Here is a 23167-nt window from a genome sequence, read left to right on the forward strand (position 1 = left end):
TGATGAAGGGGTTATGCCCGAAACGCCGATTCTTCTACTACTGGGATGTTGCCTGACCTCCTGCGAAACATCTCTGAACAGGTTAACTACAAACAAACTGAATCTATTGAATGGCAGAGCAGAGCCGAATGGCCTGCTCCTGTAAATATTTATTTTAGTTCATTATCCCTATAATAAGACACCTTCCTCTTTTCAGAGCTATGCTGCTTGCTCCACAGACAACCCATCCCCAGGAAGTAACAGCAAGTAGCATGGCAACTTACAGGGGCGGGAGCCTTGCTGCCGATTGGCCGGCGGAATGTATCACTGTGCCATTGAGGCGGGGATAGGGGTGATTGACGGACGCCGCGGAGGTCACGTGCTCGTGGGCAGAGTGGTGCGTGGCTGTAACGACGCAGGGTGTGCAGCCAAAGGACTGTTATTGCTGCAGGCTGCAGTGGGAAGCGTGGCAATTTCTTCCGCGGAAGAGATATAGAATATATATATAGTATATATTTGAGAGCATTGTTGTTTAAGAATGGGCGTTGAAATCGAGACCATATCGCCAGGAGACGGTAATTGTGCCATCCCAACAGATCTTTATTGTGTTTTTTAACTGGGTTTTGCATTGCAGGAATCTGCCTTGTCGTGGTAGTCTAAACAAATTTGGTAGCAATGCAGTGTGTGTGGATTTTTAAATGGCATTTGCTGACAGCTGCGTAAAGGCTAGTACTGTACTATAAAGGAGAGATAAGGACTGTATGATTTCACTCTGTCTGGCTTTTCGTTAGTAGTATTGTTGCTGCTGTTGGTGGTATCCGTGCTAAGGGGGAAATGATTAGGCGGGTTCGTATTTTCAACAAAGCGTGTTCCTGAAAAAAGGCGTTTGAACTTTAGTTCCGGCAGTAGAAATCAAATCTTCCAAAGGCTTTATGCCTGAAGGTAAGCACTCATTACGAAAGTCGTGAAATTTAAGACCGTGGAGCGAATCGAAAAAGCAAGCTAACATTTTAGCAATTAATTGGACACGCCATTTTTTTCTGAAAGTTAACGTGGTTTTGTGCTAGAACCTCAAAACCACTATAACGTCTAGTTGGGCGACCCATTACAAAGAATTGCGACATATCTTGCAGAAACACAAAGATGTCAAAGGTACTAATTGCATGTCTTCTTTTTCAGGCAGGACATTTCCAAAAAAGGGCCAGACATGTGTTGTTCACTATATAGGTAATGTATACTATGAATCATACGTTTCATATGAATCATACATTCAATAAGAATGTCACCAGTGGGTGGTAATGGGCATTGCAGTTTTCTGAAGCTGGTGACTATGATAATGTTTTTGAGCCTGTTTTGACCATGGTAAGACCTGGTCTTGAATTTGCAGTCACTCCCCCACACAGTTTTGATTTTTGACCATGACACCATGGCAAAAGTGCTGAGAGGTAGGTAGCTGCTTCCTCTGTGAGGAAGCGAAAATTGTAGGAAAAATTGCTATCAGCTGTTTTTGTATCCCTTGGTTGCTGGTTTTAGTATGGCTGGCTGTATACCGGGATAGTTCACTCATTCAACTGGAGGTAGTGCCAGCATTAGGTGAAGCAACAAAGGAGAAATGTTTTAAGGAAAAGGGAGTCTCATTAAATGTATCCTTCATCTGACACATGATTAGAAACTATTAAGGCTACTGTCTTGTGTATACTTTTTATTTTAAATAACTGTGTCTCAATGGTGGAAATGGGGCTAATGTTGCAAGTAAAATAAATTGCTGTTTGGTGTGATCTCTTTTTTAAAAAAAAATGTAATCTGTGAGCACTGAAACTCAAAGTGCTGATTCTTTTTGCAAATTAATTTTGCATTAGCCTGAAATATCTAAGAAAAATAGTCAGTAATAGAACAAATAAATGTACAAAAACATATAAAACTGAAATGATTACTTCCTGTTATTCAACCAAATGTAAATCTGCGCTGAAGTATTTATCATATTGCATTACTTTCAGAGCAGGGGTGTGATGGCTTACTGAGTGACTATTATACAATTGTTTGATGCACCTGGTAGGACCTTGTACTACCTGATGTAACATGAAGTGTTTCTGCTTGATTTAAATATGTTGACCATTGAAAACCTCCAAGCATAGCATTCTGTTTCTCAGATATCAGACACTAAAAATCTTGCTTTTTTTTTCATTTTGGAGAGATAGACTTACCAGGTAAGTTCTTCCTTTCTCATTAGCTTTAAAATTTATAATTGCTTTCTTGCCTGGCTCACATTTTCTTCACACGCATATTTTCTTTTAATTGGTTTTTGCCTTTTGATCTTAAATCTTTTAAAGACTTTGGTCAAAAGTGTCTTCTACTGATCAAATTCCATTCTTCTGATCATGTTTTAATATAAAATTGAAGGTTGATAAAAAGACAGTGCAATTCTTCTGTCAAGTGTCACAAGAATCTCCTAGTATCTGATGTTATACTAATGTTTAACTGATTATCCGAAATCTCAAATCGGATCTGCTTCAAGATGACAGCTGGTGATTTGCATCAAGTTGTTCGTCTAAGGGGATTTAGTAAGCGCTTACCTTTTTTAAAAGTAAGACTTATCCTAATAAAAACAAAATATAGCGGATGCTGGAGATCAGAAGTAAAAATGGAAATTGTTGGTGAAACTCAGCAGGTCTGGTATCATCTCTCTCTCCACAGATGATACTAGATTTGAGTTTCTTTGGCACTTTGCTTTCAGTTCTGACATACCATTATCTGATTTAGTGGGACCTGCATGAGATTGGTAGTGGATGTTGGTAGTCTTGCAAGCCAACAGTTCACTAGGTCCATTTTGCTATTTTCTTATTACATTGTACAATTTTAGATGGTTTAAAATTTAGTTGTGCATCTATGCACTTGGGATTCTTGCTACCCATGCATTTCGCTCCAAACCACTCACCATTCTGACTTGGAAATATATTGCCGTTCCTTTAGTGTCATTGGGTCAAAGTTCTGGAGCTTCCTCCATAATGGAATTGAGGGTCTACTTACAGCACGTAGACTGTGATAGTTCAATAAGGTAACTCACCACCTGCTTCCCTCTAAATTTCTTACCAGCTCCAAGATCCATGCAAAGCAGTGATCTCCAGAACTAGAATTCCCCAGAACTGGTAATATTTTGGTTCTGTATGGCTACATTTGTCAGATTGTAATTATTACTTTCTTCTTCTGGCAATGATGTCAATCTTTTTAATCAAAACGTAGTTCTGAAATTTTACTGGTGCTGATCCTTGCTGCTGTGTGAAATCTCCTGATGAGAGTAGAATTAGTTTTAGCTCTGTCATCATGTCTCCATTCGATATTAGTTGTATCTGACTCAGTTCCATTTGAAGCTTTCCTACAAGAAATCAGCATTTTGGTGTCTTGGCTGATGGTTCTTCTCCCTTACCCATTCATGTGGCAAAGCAATAATTCTTGATCTGTTATTCTAACTCAAATACATCTACTTGAACAATGGATGTCAACAGCTCCTCACTCCCCCAACCTTCATGTACCATTAAACTATTAGTGCATTATTTCTTTAGCATCCTTAACGTTTGCTCACTGGTTGCAGATATATTATTGTCTGGTCCTTCTGTAACTATTGCTCTGTGGTTAACTCTGTCTTTCAGTGGAGATTGAGAATATGAGATCAGAAATGTGCTATATGTTAATTCTGAACCTTTTGTTAGTCAGTCTAACTGTTGAGACATATTTTTCCTGAAATGAGTTGCTGTCCTGAAGGTGAAGTGGCAGCAAACGCACACTTGTTTTTGACTGTTTTATTTTAATCATAACAATTGGCTTCACCGTTGGCCAGTTGAATACACTGACCAATGCAGTGTATCATCTTGCTTGTGATACAATATATACCATTCTTGCCATCAGACTGGCTGGGCTCGGTATCTATTATCTGAATCCAGGAGCCTATGGAGAATTCAGAAAACAGAAACCAGTGCTTTCATTGTACACTGGTCTTGTTTTGTAAAGCATTGTTTTATAGCTACACAATAGCTTACACGGTATAGGGGACTGTTTGGAAGTTCTGCCTGAAAATCAGGTTTTTAGCACCAGTCTTTTAGCCTATATGCCATGAGACAAGAAAATTCAACCAGATATTTCATTATTTGAATGTTTTTTAATGGCATCTGCTTAAACTGTGTGCAGATCAAACTCTGCTGTCTTTTTTGTCCATATTTTGGTTATAAGGGCTGGCATGGTTATGGAATTGGGGCTGACTGTGTGGCACCAGCTTCAGAAAGTGAGCAAAACCATACCAGTCAAAAAAAATTAATACTTTGCCAGTTTTGTTGCTTTTGATTACTTATCTCAGGATTTAGAACGTATCCTCCTTGGTTCAAGTTTAGGGCATGTTTACAGACTTAGAACAACAGCAACATGTAATGTTTAAAGTCTTTATATGGTGCTAATACAGTAGTCTTAATCAAGAGGACAAACAGGTGACCAGCTTTCAGATATTCTGAAATTGTTCCCAACACATAACAGTAAAGGGTTGATGGTCTTGTAACTGAGCTGTGTTATCCACTTCTTCCAGTGTGAGGTTCAACATTTAAAACCTTCCATTTTTTTGAAAGTATTCAAAAATATAATGAGTATCAAATGCCCTAAATTTAAAGAAACCGTTTCGTTCTAGTTTTTCCATGTTTTGATACATTTTTTTTCAGATTTGCTTTATTCATATTCTCATTCATATTGTTTTCATGAGTTTCTTTTACGGCAACCCCATGGTGTTTTAATTGATTGATTTATATTTTTTCTTGCTGTATTGTGTTTAGTTCTATTTGTTTGATATCTTTTTCTGTTGTCTTTAATTTAATTTCTCTAATGTCATCTCCTACCAAACGAAGCATTCTCTGAACAAAAATTGTAAAGCTTCCTCCCTTCTGGTTGTACCTTCACAATGTGGCTGCCACAGTGCAGTATGGCAGCTCACCACTGCCATCTCAAAATAATTGGACATGGACAATCAATGCTGCCTTTTATCTGCACTATCCACGTCTAACTTTTTTTTTTCTCTTGCGGTAATTTATTCTGAGATAAGTGGCCAGACGTTAGAATTGAAAAATGTATACTGAAGAATCTGTTATGAATTGCAGCATTTTACAGGTTACATGTTTTTGGAGCACTCTATATATTGATGTGCTTATTTGGGACTGTGTTTAAATAACATTAGATGGCTCAAAGGTAGAAGACAGGGTGGTGGTGGAGGGTTGTTTTTCAGACTGGAGGCCTGTGACCAGTGAAGTGCCACAAGGATCGGTGCTGGGTCCACTACTTTTTGTCATTTATATAAATGATTTGGATGTGAGCATTAGAGGTACAGTTAGTAAGTTTGCAGATGACACCAAAATTGGAGGTGTAGAGGACAGCAAAGAAGGTTACCTCAGATTACAACAGGATCTTGATCAGATGGGCCAATGGGCTGAGGAGTAGCAGATGGAGTTTAATTTAGATAAATGTGAGGTGATGCATTTTTGGAAAGCAAATCCTAGCAGGACTTATACACTTAATGAGGAGTGTTGCGGAACAAAGCGACCTTGGAGTGCAGGTTCATAGCTCCTTGAAAGTGGAGTCGTAGGTAGATAGGATAGTGAAAAAGACTTTTGGTATGCTTTCTTTTATTGGTCAGAGTATTGAGTACAGGAGTTGGGAGATCATGTTGCGGCTGTACAGGACATTGGTTAGGCCACTGTTGGAATATTGTATGCATTTCTGGTCTCCTTCCTATCGGAAAGATGTTGTGAAACTTGAAAAGGTTCAGAAAAGATTTACAAGGATGATGCCAGGGTTGGAGGATTTGAGCTATAGGGAGTGGTTGAATAGGCTGGGGCTGTTTTCCCTGGAGTTTCAGAGGCTGAGGGTTGACCTGTTTTTAGAGGTTTGTAAAATCATGAGGGGCATGGATAGGCTAAATGGACAAAGTCTTTTCCCTGGGGTGGGGGAGTCCAGAACTAGAGGGCATAAGTTTAGGGTGAGAAGAGAAAGATATAAAAGAGACCTAAGGGGCAGCTTTTTCGTGCAGAGGGTGGTGCGTGTATGGAATGAGCTGCCAGAGGATGTGGTGGTGGTTCGTACAGTTGCAACATTAGAAGGGTATATGAATAGGAAGGGTTTGGAGGGATATGGGCCGGATGTTGGCAGGTGAGACTAGATCGGGTTGGGATATCTGGTTGGCATGGACAAGTTGGACCGAAGGGTCTGTTTCCGTGCTGTACATCTCTCTGACTCTGACTCCAGATTGCCTTGGTACAATGGCTAACATTTTCCAATATGTAATAAAGTTGGTACAGTGAGACCAGGTTGCATTGCACTTAAATATCCTTTCCTTTTGAAGGGAACATTTCCTCTGTCCCTACCTCTTTGTTTCAGAAGTCCACCTAAGATGAGAAACTCATGCTAAATGTTATGGAAAAGTTGATTCAGTACAATATAGCAAGGTGCACTGATGCATGGAGATCCAGTTTTTTTTTCTGATTTTAATGTGTTTGGATTCAAATAATCTTGAATCAAGTAGAGGATAATTATTAACTAAGTTAGTTCTACTGTGTTGCATGCTTAATCCTCCATGCCCACTCATTCAACAATTGTACTTGGCACTAAAGATGCACTGCAGTAAAGATTAAGCTTCAACCTAATCTCTTTCCCATAGAAGTTAAAATAATGAGATGATGTGGGAAATAAAGGGAATCCGCTTTTATAAATTACTCACTTTCAACCAAACTTCAACCAAATAATACTAGTAACAGTTGGAGTATTGATTAGAATGGTTTCCTATTGTGGAATTTGTTTTCTTATATTCATGATGTGTTAACCTCTGGGCAGACAACCATTTTATGTCCATTCCGAATTGCCCTTGAAGTTGGGGTGCTGCATCACTTACTTTTAATGAAATTGTAAAGCTTTCTAAGCCATTTCAGTTGTTACCCATATGACCATGGGGTAATCTGGTCGTGTGTAGGCCAGTGAAGGCACACTTTCTTCTGTGAATTACCTTTAACGAACATGATTTGGAAATGCTGGTGTTCGACTGGGGTTAAAAATCACACAACACCGGGTTATAATCCAACAGGTATATTTGGATGCACTAACTTTCGGAGCACTGCTCCATCATCAGGTGGCTGTGGAGTATAAGATTGTAAGACACAGAATTTATAGCAAAAGCTTACAGTGTGATGTAACTGAAATTATATCTTGAAAAAGACCTGGATTGTTTGTTAAGTCTCTCATCTTTTAGAATGACCATGTTGGTTTCAGTTCTTTCACATGTAAATTGCAGAACATTTAAAGTTACATTCTCAAGTGAACTTTTAATGATTGGTGCTATGTCGGCCCAGGCAATGCATTGAAGGTGTGAGTTGCGCTGTGAGAGACTGTCTGTGCCACAAGGGTCAGACTGATTCTAATCTTAAAAGTAAAATGTAATTCTGCATATTTTGCATTTTACTTTGCTCAAAAACAACATGAATCCGTGTAAGATTCTGCAAATCCATTTTTTTTTAGATTAGAATCGGTCTGACCGTTGTGGCACAGACGGTTCTCACAACGCGGTTCTCACAGCGCAGCTCACACCTTCAGTGCATTGCCTGGGCCGACATAGCACCAATCGTTAAAAGTTCTCTTGAGAATGTAACTTTAAATGTTCTGTGATTTACATGTGAAAGAACTGAAACCAACATGGTCATTCTAAAAGATGAGAGACTTAACAAACAATCCAGGTCTTTTTCAAGATATAATTTCAGTTACATCACACTAAGCTTTTGCTATAAATTCTGTATCTTACGATCTTATACTCCACAACCACCTGATTGAAGGAGCAGCGCTCTGAAAGCTAGTGCTTACAAATAAACCTGTTGGACTATTACCTGGTGTTGTGATTTTTAACTTTTACAAACGGTTTGACAAACCTCACTACTGACGCTAACATTTTTACTTCAAAATTACTTTATTTGGGAAGTACACATTCCGTTATGTTGTATTTGAGCTCAGGTTTTTGGATTATTATTGCAGGTGTTTAGATATATCTATACTACCTGTCAAACTGTTCACCCTACCGGTTTTCTTGACAAAGGTATAAAGGCACCAGGTGAAGTTGCAGCTTGATATTACTGTGGGGAGTGATTGATTGTTCTGTAATATTGCTTCCATGTTTATCAGTACCCTTGTGAAATGGTGAATTGTTTTGTTACAAATCAGAATTCCTTGTTTGTAATCAGTCTTTCTTGTTGCTCTGAATTAATGCAGTCTCCTTCAATTAACCATTAATTGAAGGAGCAACATATTTAAGTGTTGGGAAAACTTAGATTTGGATTGGTGATAAATGCTGACATGATTGAGGACATGCGTGACTGGTACAGTTTATGATGTATGGTCAGGAAATAATGTAGCAGTGATGCCATTATACTGTGGTGATGCTTGCTCACAGTCCATACTCATCATTTTGAAACCAAACCAACTGTCATCTCCGTATAACTTCCAGATTGTACAAGTAAGCCAAAGTCTTCACAGGATAGGTGAGCCCAAAACTAGAGGGTGTAGGTTTAAGGAGAGAGGGGTAAGATTTAAAAGGGACTGAGGGGCAATATTTTCACGCAGAGAGTGGTTCCCTTATGAAATAAGCTGGCAGAGGAGGTGGTGGAGATGGGTGCAATTACAACATTTAAAGGAGGTCTGGATGGGTATATAAGTAGAAAGGCTTTAAAAGGATGTGAGCCAAATGCTGGAATCTAGGACTAGATCAATTTCCGATACCTGGTTGGGGTGGACGAGTTGGTCAGAAGGGTCTGCTTCCATGCTGTATAACTCTCTATAACTAGTCCAATAATCTAACCATTACTCTATTCTACCCTAAATACAATTATAATTCTACTCCAGTTGAAGAATCCATAAACTATTGGGCAAAGCAGTTATTAATATTTTTTGTCGCTAATGTTTTAATATATTTTTGTCTAACCTTTTCAATTTTGAAAGCACAGAATCTGGTACCACATTGCTAGTTGAAAAGTGGTGCCTCATCAAAGTGGTTGTTTCTCGTGTGTGAGCCTCAGAGGGATTTTGGACAAGTGACAATCAATGGATAGCCATCAAGAATAGAAAATGTAATCATTCCACATCTCCCTTGGGGTTTGTTGTAACATGGATTCCAAGAAAAATCATGAGCTTACTATCTTGACCACAGCAGTAATCAGTGTTGTGACTTTCTGTTCTGTGTGACTGCTTCTTCTGAGCAGTGATGTTATCCACTGGGTCATCTGGGTTTTGATGCACCTCTCTTCTTTTAAATGTGTTTTTTTTTGCCCTATTTGGATTCAAAAAATTTACGTTGTTCTGTCTGACTATAATCAAAAATAGTCAAAATTAACCATTCCCTAGTGTAATATCAGATTTTGACATGCAGAATGCAACTTGTGAAGTATAATCTGTAGTTCTCATTCAGATATTGTTTTAGCATCCTAGAATAGTTTAGTACAGCTATGATCTTGATTTGCATATTGGATTTTTACCAAGCTTGTTCATTAACTGTCTGGCATCAGATTCTCGCTTCCTTTTGAAACTGAGATTTTGATTAAGGCTTTATGGATATTTTCTAATCCGCTTGTTCAGAGATGTTCCTGCACATCTCTTGAGATAGTGGGACTTGAACTCAGGCCTCCTCATTTAGCAGTAAGGACACTGTCACTGTGCCATAAGTCCCTGATCAAGACTTCGTATGATTAATAATGCAGCTAATCAATAAATTATGCAGTTATTCATCTGATTGGATCACCTTTGTTAGTTAGCTGCTTCCATGATTGTTACTGAGACCACTTTATTGAGTAGTTAATATTTGATTAGTAATATCTTCTTTGTAAGAATTACTCTGTAATAAAAACAGTTGAATCACTTCTTCATCTGTAAGCAATAGAGGTTCATCTCTAATTTTCATTGGTAGCAGTTTTTCAGTTATTATTTGAGCTGTTCCATCACTTCAGATCTTCAGCTTATTACAGCATTAGGTTAAATTGAAATTTTCTTGTAAATGCCATTCTTTGGTATGGTACTGGTTTGTGTGTTTTATAAAATATTCCCTTATGACTATTTAAATGCTGTTGTTAACCGATTATAAACTAAGTGGCTCAAATCATGCAGAAAGGAATATAATGTGAACATTTTGAGTTATCAGCCACCAAACGAATTAAATTCAACCAAGCTGCCTCATTTGACTTAAAAATGAGCCCATTATCAGATTTAGTGACTTTGCCCATTCATCTGCAGTTGCTGTTTGAAAATGATACAAAAAGGGGAACTGAATGCTCATAACCCCAAGTCCAGAAGCAAGTGGAAGGAAATGATTTGCGTTGGGCCACCTGGGTTTGCTATTATTTTGCAGCTCATCTCACTGTTTCACTACAAGGTTGATCTTAACAAAATCAAATCAGTTATTTTAATGACAGTACCTTGGAACATTTCGAGCATTTATACTATAAAGGTGCGTTAATCCTGCTGTACAAAGCATAGTGTTGTTACCCTTCTCATTTTCCAACATATGGAATGCTTTTAGTACTTGCATTCATTTGGAAAGATATCTGGAAAGCTATGTATTTACTGAATGAAGATAATTTCCTTTCTTCTAAGTATAAGAACTGGTACTTTTATTTAAATGATAAATTATATGTGTGACTGTGGAAGTCTTTCAGATGCACACTACAGTCCAAAGTACCTTTTTTATTTTTACTGCTATATATGCTTAATTACCTCTATTTCCCATCACCATGCTATGTGGCAAGTCAGTATTTTTCTCCCAGAAGCTGCTGTTTACTAATGTAATTAGTCAAAATTGGCCTCTTCCAGTATCATTAATTTTATGTCTGGTGTAATGTGAGAATCAACTACTGAACAATATAATGTGTTTTAACATGGAGTCTCACAGGCCCATATTTTCTTCACTGTGTAAACGAAATCTGTTCACTTTCATAATTTCCCTGAACTGTGTGATCCCCTGAAGTGATTTCTTACTGTTTGATAAATACTGATATGGCAAGTAAGAAATATAGAAGGAAAAAAAATTGTGAAGTGTTTGCTTATTATCAGTAATGTGTTGCGTACAAACAGTTGTTATTTTGTACAAATAGGTCTTGCAACCAATTTGGCTTGCCAGACCTGACAACAATTTCAAATAGAGGTTTGCCTTTCCAAGGTCTGTCTCCTGTTTGGTATAAGATTGCAAGGGGAAGAGAAATTAAACCTTTCCTTGTGAAAAGGAAAGCATGTATTGTTTAATGTCACATTTTTAAAAATGGGCACTTAGTCCAACAATTTTTCTTCAAATATGCACAAATCTTCAAATCTCCGAGAAGCATTGGGTTCATAGTCTCTTGAAAGTGAAGATGCAGGGAGGTCAGATAGTGAAGAAGGCTTTTGGCATGCTTGCCTTTATTGGTCAGTGCATTGAGTCTAGGAGTTGGGAGGTCATGATGTAGCTGTACAGTACTTGGTTAGGCCACTGTTGAAATATTGTGTGCAAATCTGGTCTCCCTATAGGATAGATGTTGTGAAACCTGAAAGGGTTCAGAAAAGAATTATAAGGACGTTGCTGAGGTTGGAGGGTTTGAATTATAGAAAGTGGCTAAGTGTGCTGGGGCTGTTTATTCCGGAGCATCTGAGGCTGAGGGGTGACCTAATAGAGGTTTATTAAATCATGAGGGGTATGCAAAGTTAAAAATCACACAACACCAGGTTACAGTCCAACAGGTTTAATTGGAAGCACACTAGCTCTCAGAGTGTCGCTACTTCAGGTGATAGTGTAGGGCTCAATCCTAATACACAGAATTTATAGCAAAAATTTGCAGTGTGACGTAACTGAAATTATACATTTGAAAAATTGATTGTCTGTTGAGTCTTTCATCTGTTTGTTTGAATACCATGATAGTTTCACTTCTTTCATGTGTAAATCACCAAAACCTTTTTTTTTAAAAAAGTTGCATTCTCCGGTTAGCAATGGGTGATAGCTAGACAATATGTGGAAGGTGTTAGCCCCTTGTGTTCTCTGTCTATGCCATGATGTTTAGATTGATTCTAATCTAAAAAGTGAGGTAACAGAGTTTTACATGAATTCATGCAGTTTTAGTGTATGGATAGGGTAAATAGACAAGGTCTTTTCCCTGGGATAGTGGAATCCAAAACCTGAGGGCATGGGTTTAAGATGAGAGGAGAAAGATATGAAAGGGATCTAAGGGGCAACTTTTTCATGCAGAGGGTGGTGCGTGTATTTATTTAGGATAACTGGTTGGCATGTATGGGTTGGACTAAAGGGTGTGTACGACTCTAAGCCTGAAGGACAAAAGACTGCACTAGCACTGAATATGAACCATTAGAAGAGTGAAGTTAACTGGCAATTACTAACATCATCTGATCACATATTAAAACAATGGCTTTGAAATGACGAAGATTTAAATTGCTTTGGCTAGTTTACATTGTATCTCATGTTGTAAAAACATCTCCAGGGTGCACAGACCAAACAGCCCCATCATCCTGTGGCCAACCACTTCATCTTCCTCTCATACACTGTGAAGGACATGCAAGTTCTGGGCGGTTTCCACCGCCAAATCCTAGCCACCCAATGCCTGGAGGAAGAATCCCTCATTTTTCACCTTAGGAACTCTCCAACCACACGGCATCAACGTCACTTTCACCAGTTTCCTCATTCCTCCCCCCCCATATCCCGGATCAAACCCTCCAACCCGGCACCACCCTCTTGAACTCCACACACCTGTCCATCATCCTTCCTACCTATCTGCTCCACCCTCTGCTCTGACCTATCACCATCATCACGTCCCCACCTATCCCCTTCCTAGCTAAGTTAATCATATGGCTTTGGACTGGAGTCGCATGTAGCCCAAACTAGGTAAGAATTTCCTTCCCTGAGAGATGCCAGTAAGCCAGATTATTGTTTGTTGTTTTTTTTTGACGATGAATAGGTCGTTACATTCCACTATTACGCTGGCTGTTTATTCAGATTTTTATTGAATTCACATTTCACTATTTGCTATAGTAGGGTTTGAACCCAGACTGCCAGAATGTTAACCTGAGGCACTGGATTACTAGTTCACTGTGCCAGTAATTCCCTGTACCCACTTTGGCTAAGTGGGACATTTTGAGTTTGGCTAACTGTAAGAACTGGATATATTTAATGATTTTGATGAAGAAAGTGGATATACAACAGCCAAGTTTGAGGTTGACACACAAATAAGTGGAAAGGCAAGAGGTGAGAATGACAGAGTTTACAGAGGGATACAGACTGGTTAAGTGAATGGGCAAAAATTTGGCAGGTGAAGTATAATGTGGGAAAATGTCAGATTATGCACTTTGGCACAAAGTAGCTGAACATCATTTAAATGGAAAAAGACTGCAGAAAGCTGCAGCACGGAGGGATTTGGGAATACTTTTTATACTACTTTTGAAATAAAGGCTCACATTCATTTGTCTTCCCTATTACCACTGAATTTAGATTTTAGTTTTTGGTTCAGGCAGAATTCCTGCTGGACAGACTATGCATGCAAATATTCCTGGTAAGTCCTCCCATGATTGTTGTGTGTACTCAATCTAGGATCTACACTCACTGCACTAGAGAAGAAATTAAAAATGACCATGTTTCTAAGAGCAGAAGTAGCCCATTAAGTCTACTACATCATTCAATGCGGTTTGCCTGATCTAACAATCAAGTCCACATTTTGCTTTTTTAACATAACGCTCATTTACTGACTTAAAATTCTGCCAGTCTCAATCCTGAATATACTTAATGACCGGACTCCCCAGCCCTTTGTAGTAAAGAATTCCATAGATTCACCACCTTAAATGTTCTCATCAGTTTTACATATGCAACCCCTTTTTCTGAGATTATGCCCTCTTGTCCTAGGCTTTCCCACAGGAGAAACACCCTTTTTGCACCGAGCCTGTCAAGTTCAATAAGGTCATGTCTCATTCTCCTAAATTCTGAATACAGGCCCATCATTCTGAACCTCTCCTCATCATGCAATTTCTTTATACCTGGGACTAAACTCGTGAATTTTCTGTGAAGTCTGTCCAGGGATTTTGACAACAGATTCCGCACAAGACAAAACTGCAAAGTTGAAGCTGTATTGTACTTCAGGGAAGATGCAATTCAATCAATTGACCCTGCTAGAAGTTGCAGTGTTCATATAGAGAGGAAACTTAAGAGTGAGCTGAACAATATGGAACATAATGGTATTATCTATCACGTACCACATGGTGTAGTTATGTTACGTGTGTGCAAAATAAAAATGCCACAATCAGGGTATGATTGCACCCACAACATCCAAAACAATTTCTGAAGAATTGCCTGTACAACACTTCAACATGAGCAGAATTCATTCGCAATTTCACAGGAAATAAATTCTTTTCCAAGCTGGATACAGAGTGCGGGGATATTGGTCAGTTCACTCAGCAAACGAATCTCGAAGTCATGACTTTCACAACACCCAATTTGCAGATGTTGCTTTCAGAGACTACCTTTTCAGTTTCAGTCAGGATCTGTTCCAGCAGCATATGGAGAGAACTGCATGCATGTATCACCAATGATATTGGACTAATGAGGAAAAACAAAGAATTTGATCAAACTGATGGTGGCAGTTGTCATAAAGGAGCTACCTTCAATAGCAAAAAGTGCCAGTTGAATATGGGTCAGAGGTTCTAACTATCCAGATTATGGGATCCTTCCCAATCCATGAAAAGTCAAAGTTGTACAATACCTGCCTCGGCTGCATGCTGCTGAGATCTCTTGATTTGATTTTTACTTTCTATTGTCTTACTTACTAAACTTTTCCAACAAGCATCAGTAAGAGAGTTGTTATGGAAACATTTTCAATATATATGTGGTGAAGACCATCAAGACTTGTTTGAATTTTTCAAACCAGCATCGTCGACCTGTACCCTACATTACTTTGATCTAAGGGAGAAGACAATTTTGGAAGGTGATGCTTCTCAGAAAGGGCTAAGAGTCTGCATCATGCAACATGGCAAACCAATTGTATTTGGCTTCAAAGGTCTCTTAAGAAGCAGTCCAATTATTCCTAAGACTGTGGAAAATTTGCTCTGGTTCTCTATATCACAAGATGTCCTGAGCAGTAAATGATATACTGTGGAAACCATTAGAAATTATTTGGCACAAACAAATGCAACAGCTGGACTATAACTTCTCATCAAAGTACCAGATATCATTTTGTCATCTGCTACAAAACTGGTATCAACATGGATTCCTTGGATACACTGAGCAGGTTATCCAAATAAGAATTGAAAAAGTCCACTCGACTTACCAAGTAGACAGTATGAACATTGAGGAGGAAGATTGGATGAATTTTGATCAACACAAACTCAACCAACTTAAAGAAGCAACAGCTAATGATTCACAACCGAAGGCACTGTGAATAATTATCATAGACGGGTGGCCTAACACCATACTTTCAGTGCCTTTGGCCATTAAATAAAATGAAATAGACATCTCAGATTAATTTTGAAATGAAACAAATACTTGTACCTGAAACTGCCTCAGGTCCTATTAGGGTTATATGGATATACAGCGAACAAGATGCTTGGCACAAGGTACTGTGTATTGGCCAAGAATCGACCAAAACATTGAGACCAAAGTGAGGATATGTGAAGTGTGCCAGAGTCCCTAACCACATCAGTATACCTGTAAACTCTCATGAGATTCCACATTATTTAATTGAAAAATCACAAATGATTTATTTACCATACATGGCAGCAATATTCTCCTGGTTCACAACTACATTATCCAAAATACCAATTGTCTGACAGTTGAAGTACATTTCAAGTCTGTCTCTGATAGATGTAATAAATGCAAAAAGCTTTGTAATACAGTATGATGAATAGCTGGGGTATGGAAAAGCACTGTGTGCAAGTGTGGTGAAGGGAGGTTCATCAGAGGCATTCAAGCGGACATTGGATGATTGTTTACATTTAAATATTGTGCAGGATTAGGGAAAAGGCAGAAGATGAACTAAAATGTCCAGAAAGCCAGTGCAGACATGATTGACCTAATTCTTTATCATAACAATTCTATTATTCAGTCTATTCATTACATCTGAAAAGTGTCTGACAATGGGGCCACCACATACTGTCCTTAAGCAGGTCTGGCAGTATGCCAAATGGGAATGAGCCATCTAATAGCTTAATTTGCTAATGTACAGAACTGAACTGTTTCAGTGACTATGTATACAAAGATATTTTTGAGTAAAGTATATTTTGAAATAAAAAGCTTCATCAGACACCCAGATCCACCGGTGTTGCTGAGTGAATGGTTTGCATCATTAAAGTGCATGGCGACAAAACAAGATTGTCATGTTGCTGTGCTATACCCAAGAGCTACAGTTCTGCGTATAGGCTTACTGCCACCAACGGAGATCATATTTGGAAGGCAAATTAGAACAACCCTACTAAGCCATCATTTGTTTTCAAAAACCCAGGACGAACCTCTCAAAAGACTGAGGAGGACTAAGACAGTAAATGACTGTTTTGTTCAAGTGCTGCTTAATCTGTGTGGGGGTCAGAACACTAGTGTCATATCTTCTCATGGAAGCTGGTTATTCATTGATACATCCAAAGTGGTCCGTAAGCTTTACAAAGCTATGACATCAAATGGAGCAACCTTGAGAAAGAACAATCAACTCCGGAGTTGTACAGTTCTCCAACTGTGCATAGAACACACAGTCACATTCAGAAAATGATGCACAAGAACAACATGACAAACAATACATTAACAATATGCAAGAGACTCATACGAATGCATAATTGGGAGCAGCCAAGTGAAGTCAATCTCTGGAAGGTTATACCATCAGGAGACCTGGACAGATTGTCAAACCACCTGTTATAGATTTTTTTTAAACCCAGTCAATTTGACATTTCTTGTTTTCAATGCAAATGGTTTTGCAACATTATATATTTTGTCTTCATTTTGCATGTGGCTTTGTTCAGGGGTGGCGGGAACAGGATAGTGTGTTGCTTTAAGAACTAGGTGTGCTCTTAAATAACCTAAATATATCAGAGGTTACACCTTTCTGAAGGCATTTATGTTGATGCTAGCTTCTAAAAGCTGACCAATAATCATGAATCTGTTTACATTTAGTGGTAAAAGTAAAGCATTCAGTGCTATTGCCAAGGCAACAAACAGGTTCAGTAGTTTGTGACACATGCAAATACTGCAGATGCCAGGAATCTGAAATTAAACACTGATTGCTGCAAGTTCTTAGCAGAAAGAGATCACATCTGAAAGGTTGTTGATTTGTCTGTAGCAATAACTGGTTCTCTTTTTATCGATGCCAGATGTGTTAAGCGTTTAGCTTCTTTATAGTTTGCTGCTGTTTCAACCAGGACCAAAAAGAAAGGAGAAATTTGCATTTATTTGGCACGTGACCATGGTCTCACCGATCCTAAAATGCTTTCACACCAGCTGTATATTTTGAAGTGTAGTTGTTTGTTATAATGTAGCTGTACATGTCCTGCAGCAAAGTCAGTATGGAGCTGCACCACAGGAGAAGCACATGTCTGTCATTCCCAGACAGAATTTGTTCAACCCCATAACGACGAGAGGGCATATTTTTTAAGGTGAGTGGAGAAAGGCAAGTCTTTTCTTTAGTGGTTCATCTGTGGAATGAGCTACTAGAAAAAGTGGTGGATGTGGGTGCAGTTACATTGTTTAAATAACATTTGGATAAGTACATAAATAGGAAATGTTTGGAGGGATATGGGCCAAGCACAGGCAGGTGGGACTAGTTTAGTTTGAGATTATGGTCAGCAGAGACTGATTAGACTTTAGGGTCTGTTTCTGTGCTGTATGATCTTATTTGTCTTTATTATTAAAAGAATACCACTCCAATATCCAGATAGTCTGTGCCAAAAAATTATGCACATCAATTCACACTTTCCAGGAGCTTGCTGTGACATCTAAATCCCGAGAGAATCGTGACTTCCCGTTTATCCTCGGTGATGTTATGTTGACTCTTGGGGATGCTGGTACCTTTTCAAAATATTGCTCCTTAAACTGAACAGAATCACAGGTGAACAGATGCAGAGCTGTCCTTTTGAGCTTTTATTCTGCGAGATTTGCATGATGGAAAATCAACCATTAATTATGTATTGCACTTGTTCAAGTGGAAATGATGAGGTTATGAGAAAATTGAATTATCCATATTGTTTCAACATGCGTCTAGCAACCATTTCAATGACGCCTGTCCTTGCGGTTACTACTACTTGCCGTTTGCTATTTTGTTGCATAACACTGTATAGTGGCAGGAAAATTCCATTCTCCTGGCTCTTTCATGTTTGTTTCCCTTTCCATCTGTTCTGTGACACTTTGAGGAAAAGGTTAAAAGTTTATTGAAACAAATTCAATCTTTCAGTATAGATTTCTTTTTGCAAAAATACACCCCAAAGATTTAACTCTCTTCTGTGTTGTGCGGAAGGAAGGCTGTCATCTCCATGAGCTCTGCAACTGTTATTACAGGCAGTGGAATGTACTTTTTCTGAGGAATCCTGCTTGTTCACTTGCTTCATTGAATAGACTTGGTCTAATCAGTGTTTCTGTACTTATCTGTTGTCATTATCATGCAGCCGTGTCATATCTTCGAAAACAAATAAGTGAAATGAATGTGTGGAAAAAGAATAGTTCAGAGAGCATGATGAAAGCTTATTTGATGTTCTACACTCCTCACAATACCATTGTATACTAAACATTTAATCTGTGCAAGTGTGTAATGTAGATCACCAAAACCCATCATGCTGTTTACTATAGAAATGTGAGAAAGTCACATAACCGTTCTGTCAAAAGAAAGAAACCTTGGATTTGAATAACATCTTTATTGCTAATGTTTTAATTCATAATTTGAAAAATGATAATCTAACAAAAGTTTTTTCAAATTATGATTTCATGTATCAGTCTTGCATATAATCCTGTGACTGCTTTATTTGATTATCCTAGTGCCATAATAGATTTGATTTTTTTTTTATTTTGATGTTTCTAAACTGATTTAGCAACAATCTTCAGATATGACATCACTCCAGCCAAAGACAGACAGGAGGATGTGGTGTACACCTCGACATGCCAAATCTTGGCTTCTTTCTAGCTCAAAGCCTTCGTTTCCCACCTGTACCAGCCTTGCTGTTTTTAATACATGGAATATGAGGACATGTTGACTTTGAGATATGGGTTACTTAAATTTACAATGAGTAAGCAGGTGCAGACCAGTCGTTTTTTGGACTCTGAGGGAATCAGCATGGATATTAGAGATTGTGCTAAGTGTTTTTTTTCCCGTGTGCTTGGATACGAAAGTATCCATTTAAATTGGATAATTATGGAAAACTGGATTACTGTCTTCAGATGTTTGTTGACCAATGATATACTATGGCTAAATGGTTTTCTTCCGAGCTAAATATTGGCGTCTAATTCAGAGGGTTCTGCTGGATTTAACTAATTAGTTCACTAGTGAAATTTTATATTACTAAATAGACTCTAACCGTGGAGTCTATTCAACTGATGCTTCCCAAACTTAGTTAAAAATCACACAACACCAGGTTATAGTCCAACAGGTTTAATTGGAAGCACACTAGCTTTTGGAGCAACGCTCCTTCATCAGGTGATAGTGGACGGCTCAATCGTAACACGGAATTTATAGCAAAAATTTGCAGTGTGATGTAACTGAAATTGTACATTGAAAAATTGATTGTCTGTTAAGCCTTTCATCTGTTAGAATACAGTGATAGTTTCACTTCTTTCATGTGTAAATCACAAAACCTTTTTTTAAAGTTGCATTCTCGGGTTAGCTGTTAACAATGGTGATAGCTAGACAATATGTTGAAGGTGTTAGCCTCCTGTGTTCTCTGTCTATGACCTGATGTTTAGATTGATTCTAATCTAAAAAGTGAGATAACAGAGTTCTACATGAATGTATGCAGTTTTTGAGCAAAGTGCAATGTAACTCTGCAAGTACAAATTCACCCCACAAAATGTGTGTGTGTGTTTTTGTCTGTCTGGGGTTGGGGTTTTGTGTGTGTGTGTAGTGCAATGGTGATCACCTATAATGTGACATGAACCCAAGGTCCCGGTTGAGGCCCTCCCTATGGGTACTGAACTTAGCTATCAGCCTCTGCTCGGCCACTTGCCTCTGCTCGGCCACTTTCCTCTGCTGCCTGTCCCGAAGTCCACCTTGGAGGATGGTCACCCGAAGGTCCGAGGCTGAATGTCCTGGACCACTGAAGTGTTCCCCAACTGGGAGGGAACCCTCCTGTCTGTTGATTGTTGTGCGGTGCCCATTCATCCGTTGTCGTAGCCTTTGCTCGGTTTCCCCAATGTACCATGCCTCTGGGCATCCCTGCCTACAACGTATAAGATAGACAATGTTGGCTGAGTCACGTGAGTACCTGCCATATACAAGGTGGGAGGTGTTCCCACACATAATAGTGGTATTTATGTCCACAATCTGACACGTCTTGCAGCGTCCACCGTGACAGGGTTGTATGGAGTTGTCCTGAGAGCCGGGCAGTTTGCTACAAACAGTGATCTGTTTGAGGTTTGGCGGTTGTTTAAAGGCAAATAGTGGAGGTGTGGGAGGTCTTGGTGAGGTGCTCATCCTCATTGATAATGTGTTGCAGGTCACGAAGGACATGAACATGAACAAGAACATGAACCAAAAACTGCATACATTCATGTAGAATTCTGAACTCAAAAACTGCATGAATTTATGTAAAACTCTGTTATCTCACTTTTTAGATTAGAATCAATCTAAACATCAGGTCATAGACAGAGAACACAGGGGGCTAACAATATCTTCAACACATTGTCTAGCTATCACCATTGTTAACAGCTAACCCGAGAATGCAACTTTTAAAAAAAAGGTTTTGTGATTTACACATGAAAGAAGTGAAACTATCACTGTATTCTAACAGATGAAAGACTTAACAGACAATCAATTTTTCAATGTATAATTTCAGTTACATCACACTGCAAATTTTTGCTGTAAATTCTGTGTTATGATTGAGCCCTCCACTATCATCTGATGAAGGAGCGTTGCTTCGAAAGCTAGTGTGCTTCCAATTAAACCTGTTGGACTATAACCTGGTGTTGTGATTTTTAACTTTGGTACACCCCAGTCCAACACAGTCATCTCCAAACCATTCCCAAACTTAGTTCACGGACTCCGAACTACACCTCTCCCCCCAGCCACCATCATCCCCAGTAGTTGCTCATCCAACAGCCCTGTCTCTGTTCCTGCCACTGGGTCTCTCTCCTTCCACCATACCTGAACTCAACTCCCTTCTCCAGGTCTGATCACTCCACCACCAATCCAATTTCTTCCACAATGGAAAAAAGTTCTTTAGGCATGTCCAGGATAACATTTGAAACAATATTTCTTGTGTAAACCCTCCTCTGAGTTCCTATTTGTACTGAATAAGACAAATTTTCAAATGTAAAAGTTGCTCATACGTGGTGAGATGATATGAAAAAATACTATATACCAAAGTATCTCTCTTTATAGGTACCAGGATTGTGACCAGAAATGGCCTTCACCAGGAGAAAAATAGCGTTTTTCTTTTTGCCATGACCGTTTCCAGTATGCTAATGCTGCTGCAATGACAATTAATGCCGTAAACCCTTCACAAATATTTTACTGAAATTTATTCCATTCAATTTTAGCTTTTGCTTTCTAATGGAAGTATTAAAATGAACAGTTACCCATACAAAACTCATTCGAGGAATGTTTTGGAACAATTAGCCTCAGAGCATTGATGGTAGAGTCATTGAATGTTTTATAAAGCAGAAGTAGGTAGGTTATTCCCCAACAGGGAGTCGAAGCGTTTCAGAGGTGAATCGCAAAGAGGAATTTGAGGCCACTATTAAATTAACCTTGATCTTAAATGGCTGAACAGGCATTGGAATGACTGTTCATTTATATAGCAGTGCACTACTTAATTGCTACCTCACAACTCTTGAATGATCCAATCCAGATACTAATCATTTGCTAGGGCAGAAACACTTTCTCCTCGTGTTACTCTTTGCCAGTGCTGCAAATCTATGCCCTCTGGTTGTCAACTCTTTTATCAAAAGGAATATTTACTCCTTTTTTTAAAATATATACTGTTTCCTACTCCCTCATGATTATGAGCATATCTATCAAATCTTTTTTAATAATGTTTCGCCCAAGATGAATAGTTTCAGCTGCTCCAACCTATTCTCATAAGTGAAGTTTCTCATTCCTGTAATCGTTGATAAATTTTCTTCATCTTTGTTTTCATATCCTTCCTATTTTTATTTGTGGAAACAAATCCACAAAATGACTGACAGATTTGTTCTTCAATGTAGTTTCAAAGTCTAAAGTGACCAGAAATTGCACCATAATTCCTGTTTGTATAAGGTGACGGGTTAATGCTGAGAACTACATTTAGCTCTACCTAATCTGGTGTCAGAAGTACTTGTGTGGAGAAAGGCAGAACACCTCCAGCTCTCCAAGGGGATACACCTGTTCTTGTAGTCTCTTCATTGTCATGGGGATTATCGTGTAAATTGTACCTGAATGTTACCATGCAGTAAACAAACTGTTGTTGAAGATGAGAGTCTCTTCTCGTTAGACTGGTTAGTGGTTATCCCCTTCCACTTCAGAGTAAGGCCCTTTAGGAAAGGAGATGGTAATAGCTGCCCCTGGTGGGTATCATGTGCCCATGCAACAGTACTGCATACAAGGTCTGTGTTGGAAATTCAGACCTCCAGCTTTTGGTGACAACGCCAATTCCCATCGAGGAGTAATGAAAATTTCAAAAAATATACTTGCACTTGTGTCTGTCTGGTCAGCAGTGGTGTTCGATATGTTAAAGTGGAATTTGTTTTTTCTAGCTAAAACGTTTTAAGCATACATTTTTACAGGACTTAGAGAGCACTTGGCAAATTGGAGAACTGCTTTATCCAAATCATACTCCCGATTTGACAGTATTTCAGATGAATCTTTAGACACCTATTCCCACTTTCTGGATTTTTGGTGCTGGAAGAGCACAGCAGTTCAGGCAGCATCCAAGGAGCTTCGAAATCGACGTTTCGGGCAAAAGCCCTTCATCAGGAATAAAGGCAGTGAGCCTGAAGCGTGGAGAGATCAGC

The 23167-nt window shown here is 38.8% G+C and overlaps 1 protein-coding gene across 2 annotated transcripts in view; it reads left to right on the forward strand.

Annotated features, from left to right (window-relative positions):
* Window positions 1-351: 351 nt before the first annotated feature.
* Window positions 352-23167, forward strand: part of fkbp1b (FKBP prolyl isomerase 1B) — a 34315-nt gene continuing 11499 nt past the window's right edge. Inside the window, exons 1-2 of one of the 2 annotated variants that reach the window (XM_043677057.1) lie at window positions 352-554; window positions 1159-1206. In XM_043677057.1, the coding sequence (XP_043532992.1) occupies window positions 518-554; window positions 1159-1206 (85 nt within the window). In that variant the 5' untranslated portion in view covers window positions 352-517. The remainder of the gene's footprint in view (window positions 555-1158; window positions 1207-23167) is intronic. The other variant, XM_043677049.1, reaches the window with a different exon arrangement.

The sequence above is a fragment of the Chiloscyllium plagiosum genome, chromosome 3, assembly GCF_004010195.1.
Source record: "Chiloscyllium plagiosum isolate BGI_BamShark_2017 chromosome 3, ASM401019v2, whole genome shotgun sequence".
Lineage (NCBI taxonomy): Eukaryota > Metazoa > Chordata > Chondrichthyes > Orectolobiformes > Hemiscylliidae > Chiloscyllium > Chiloscyllium plagiosum.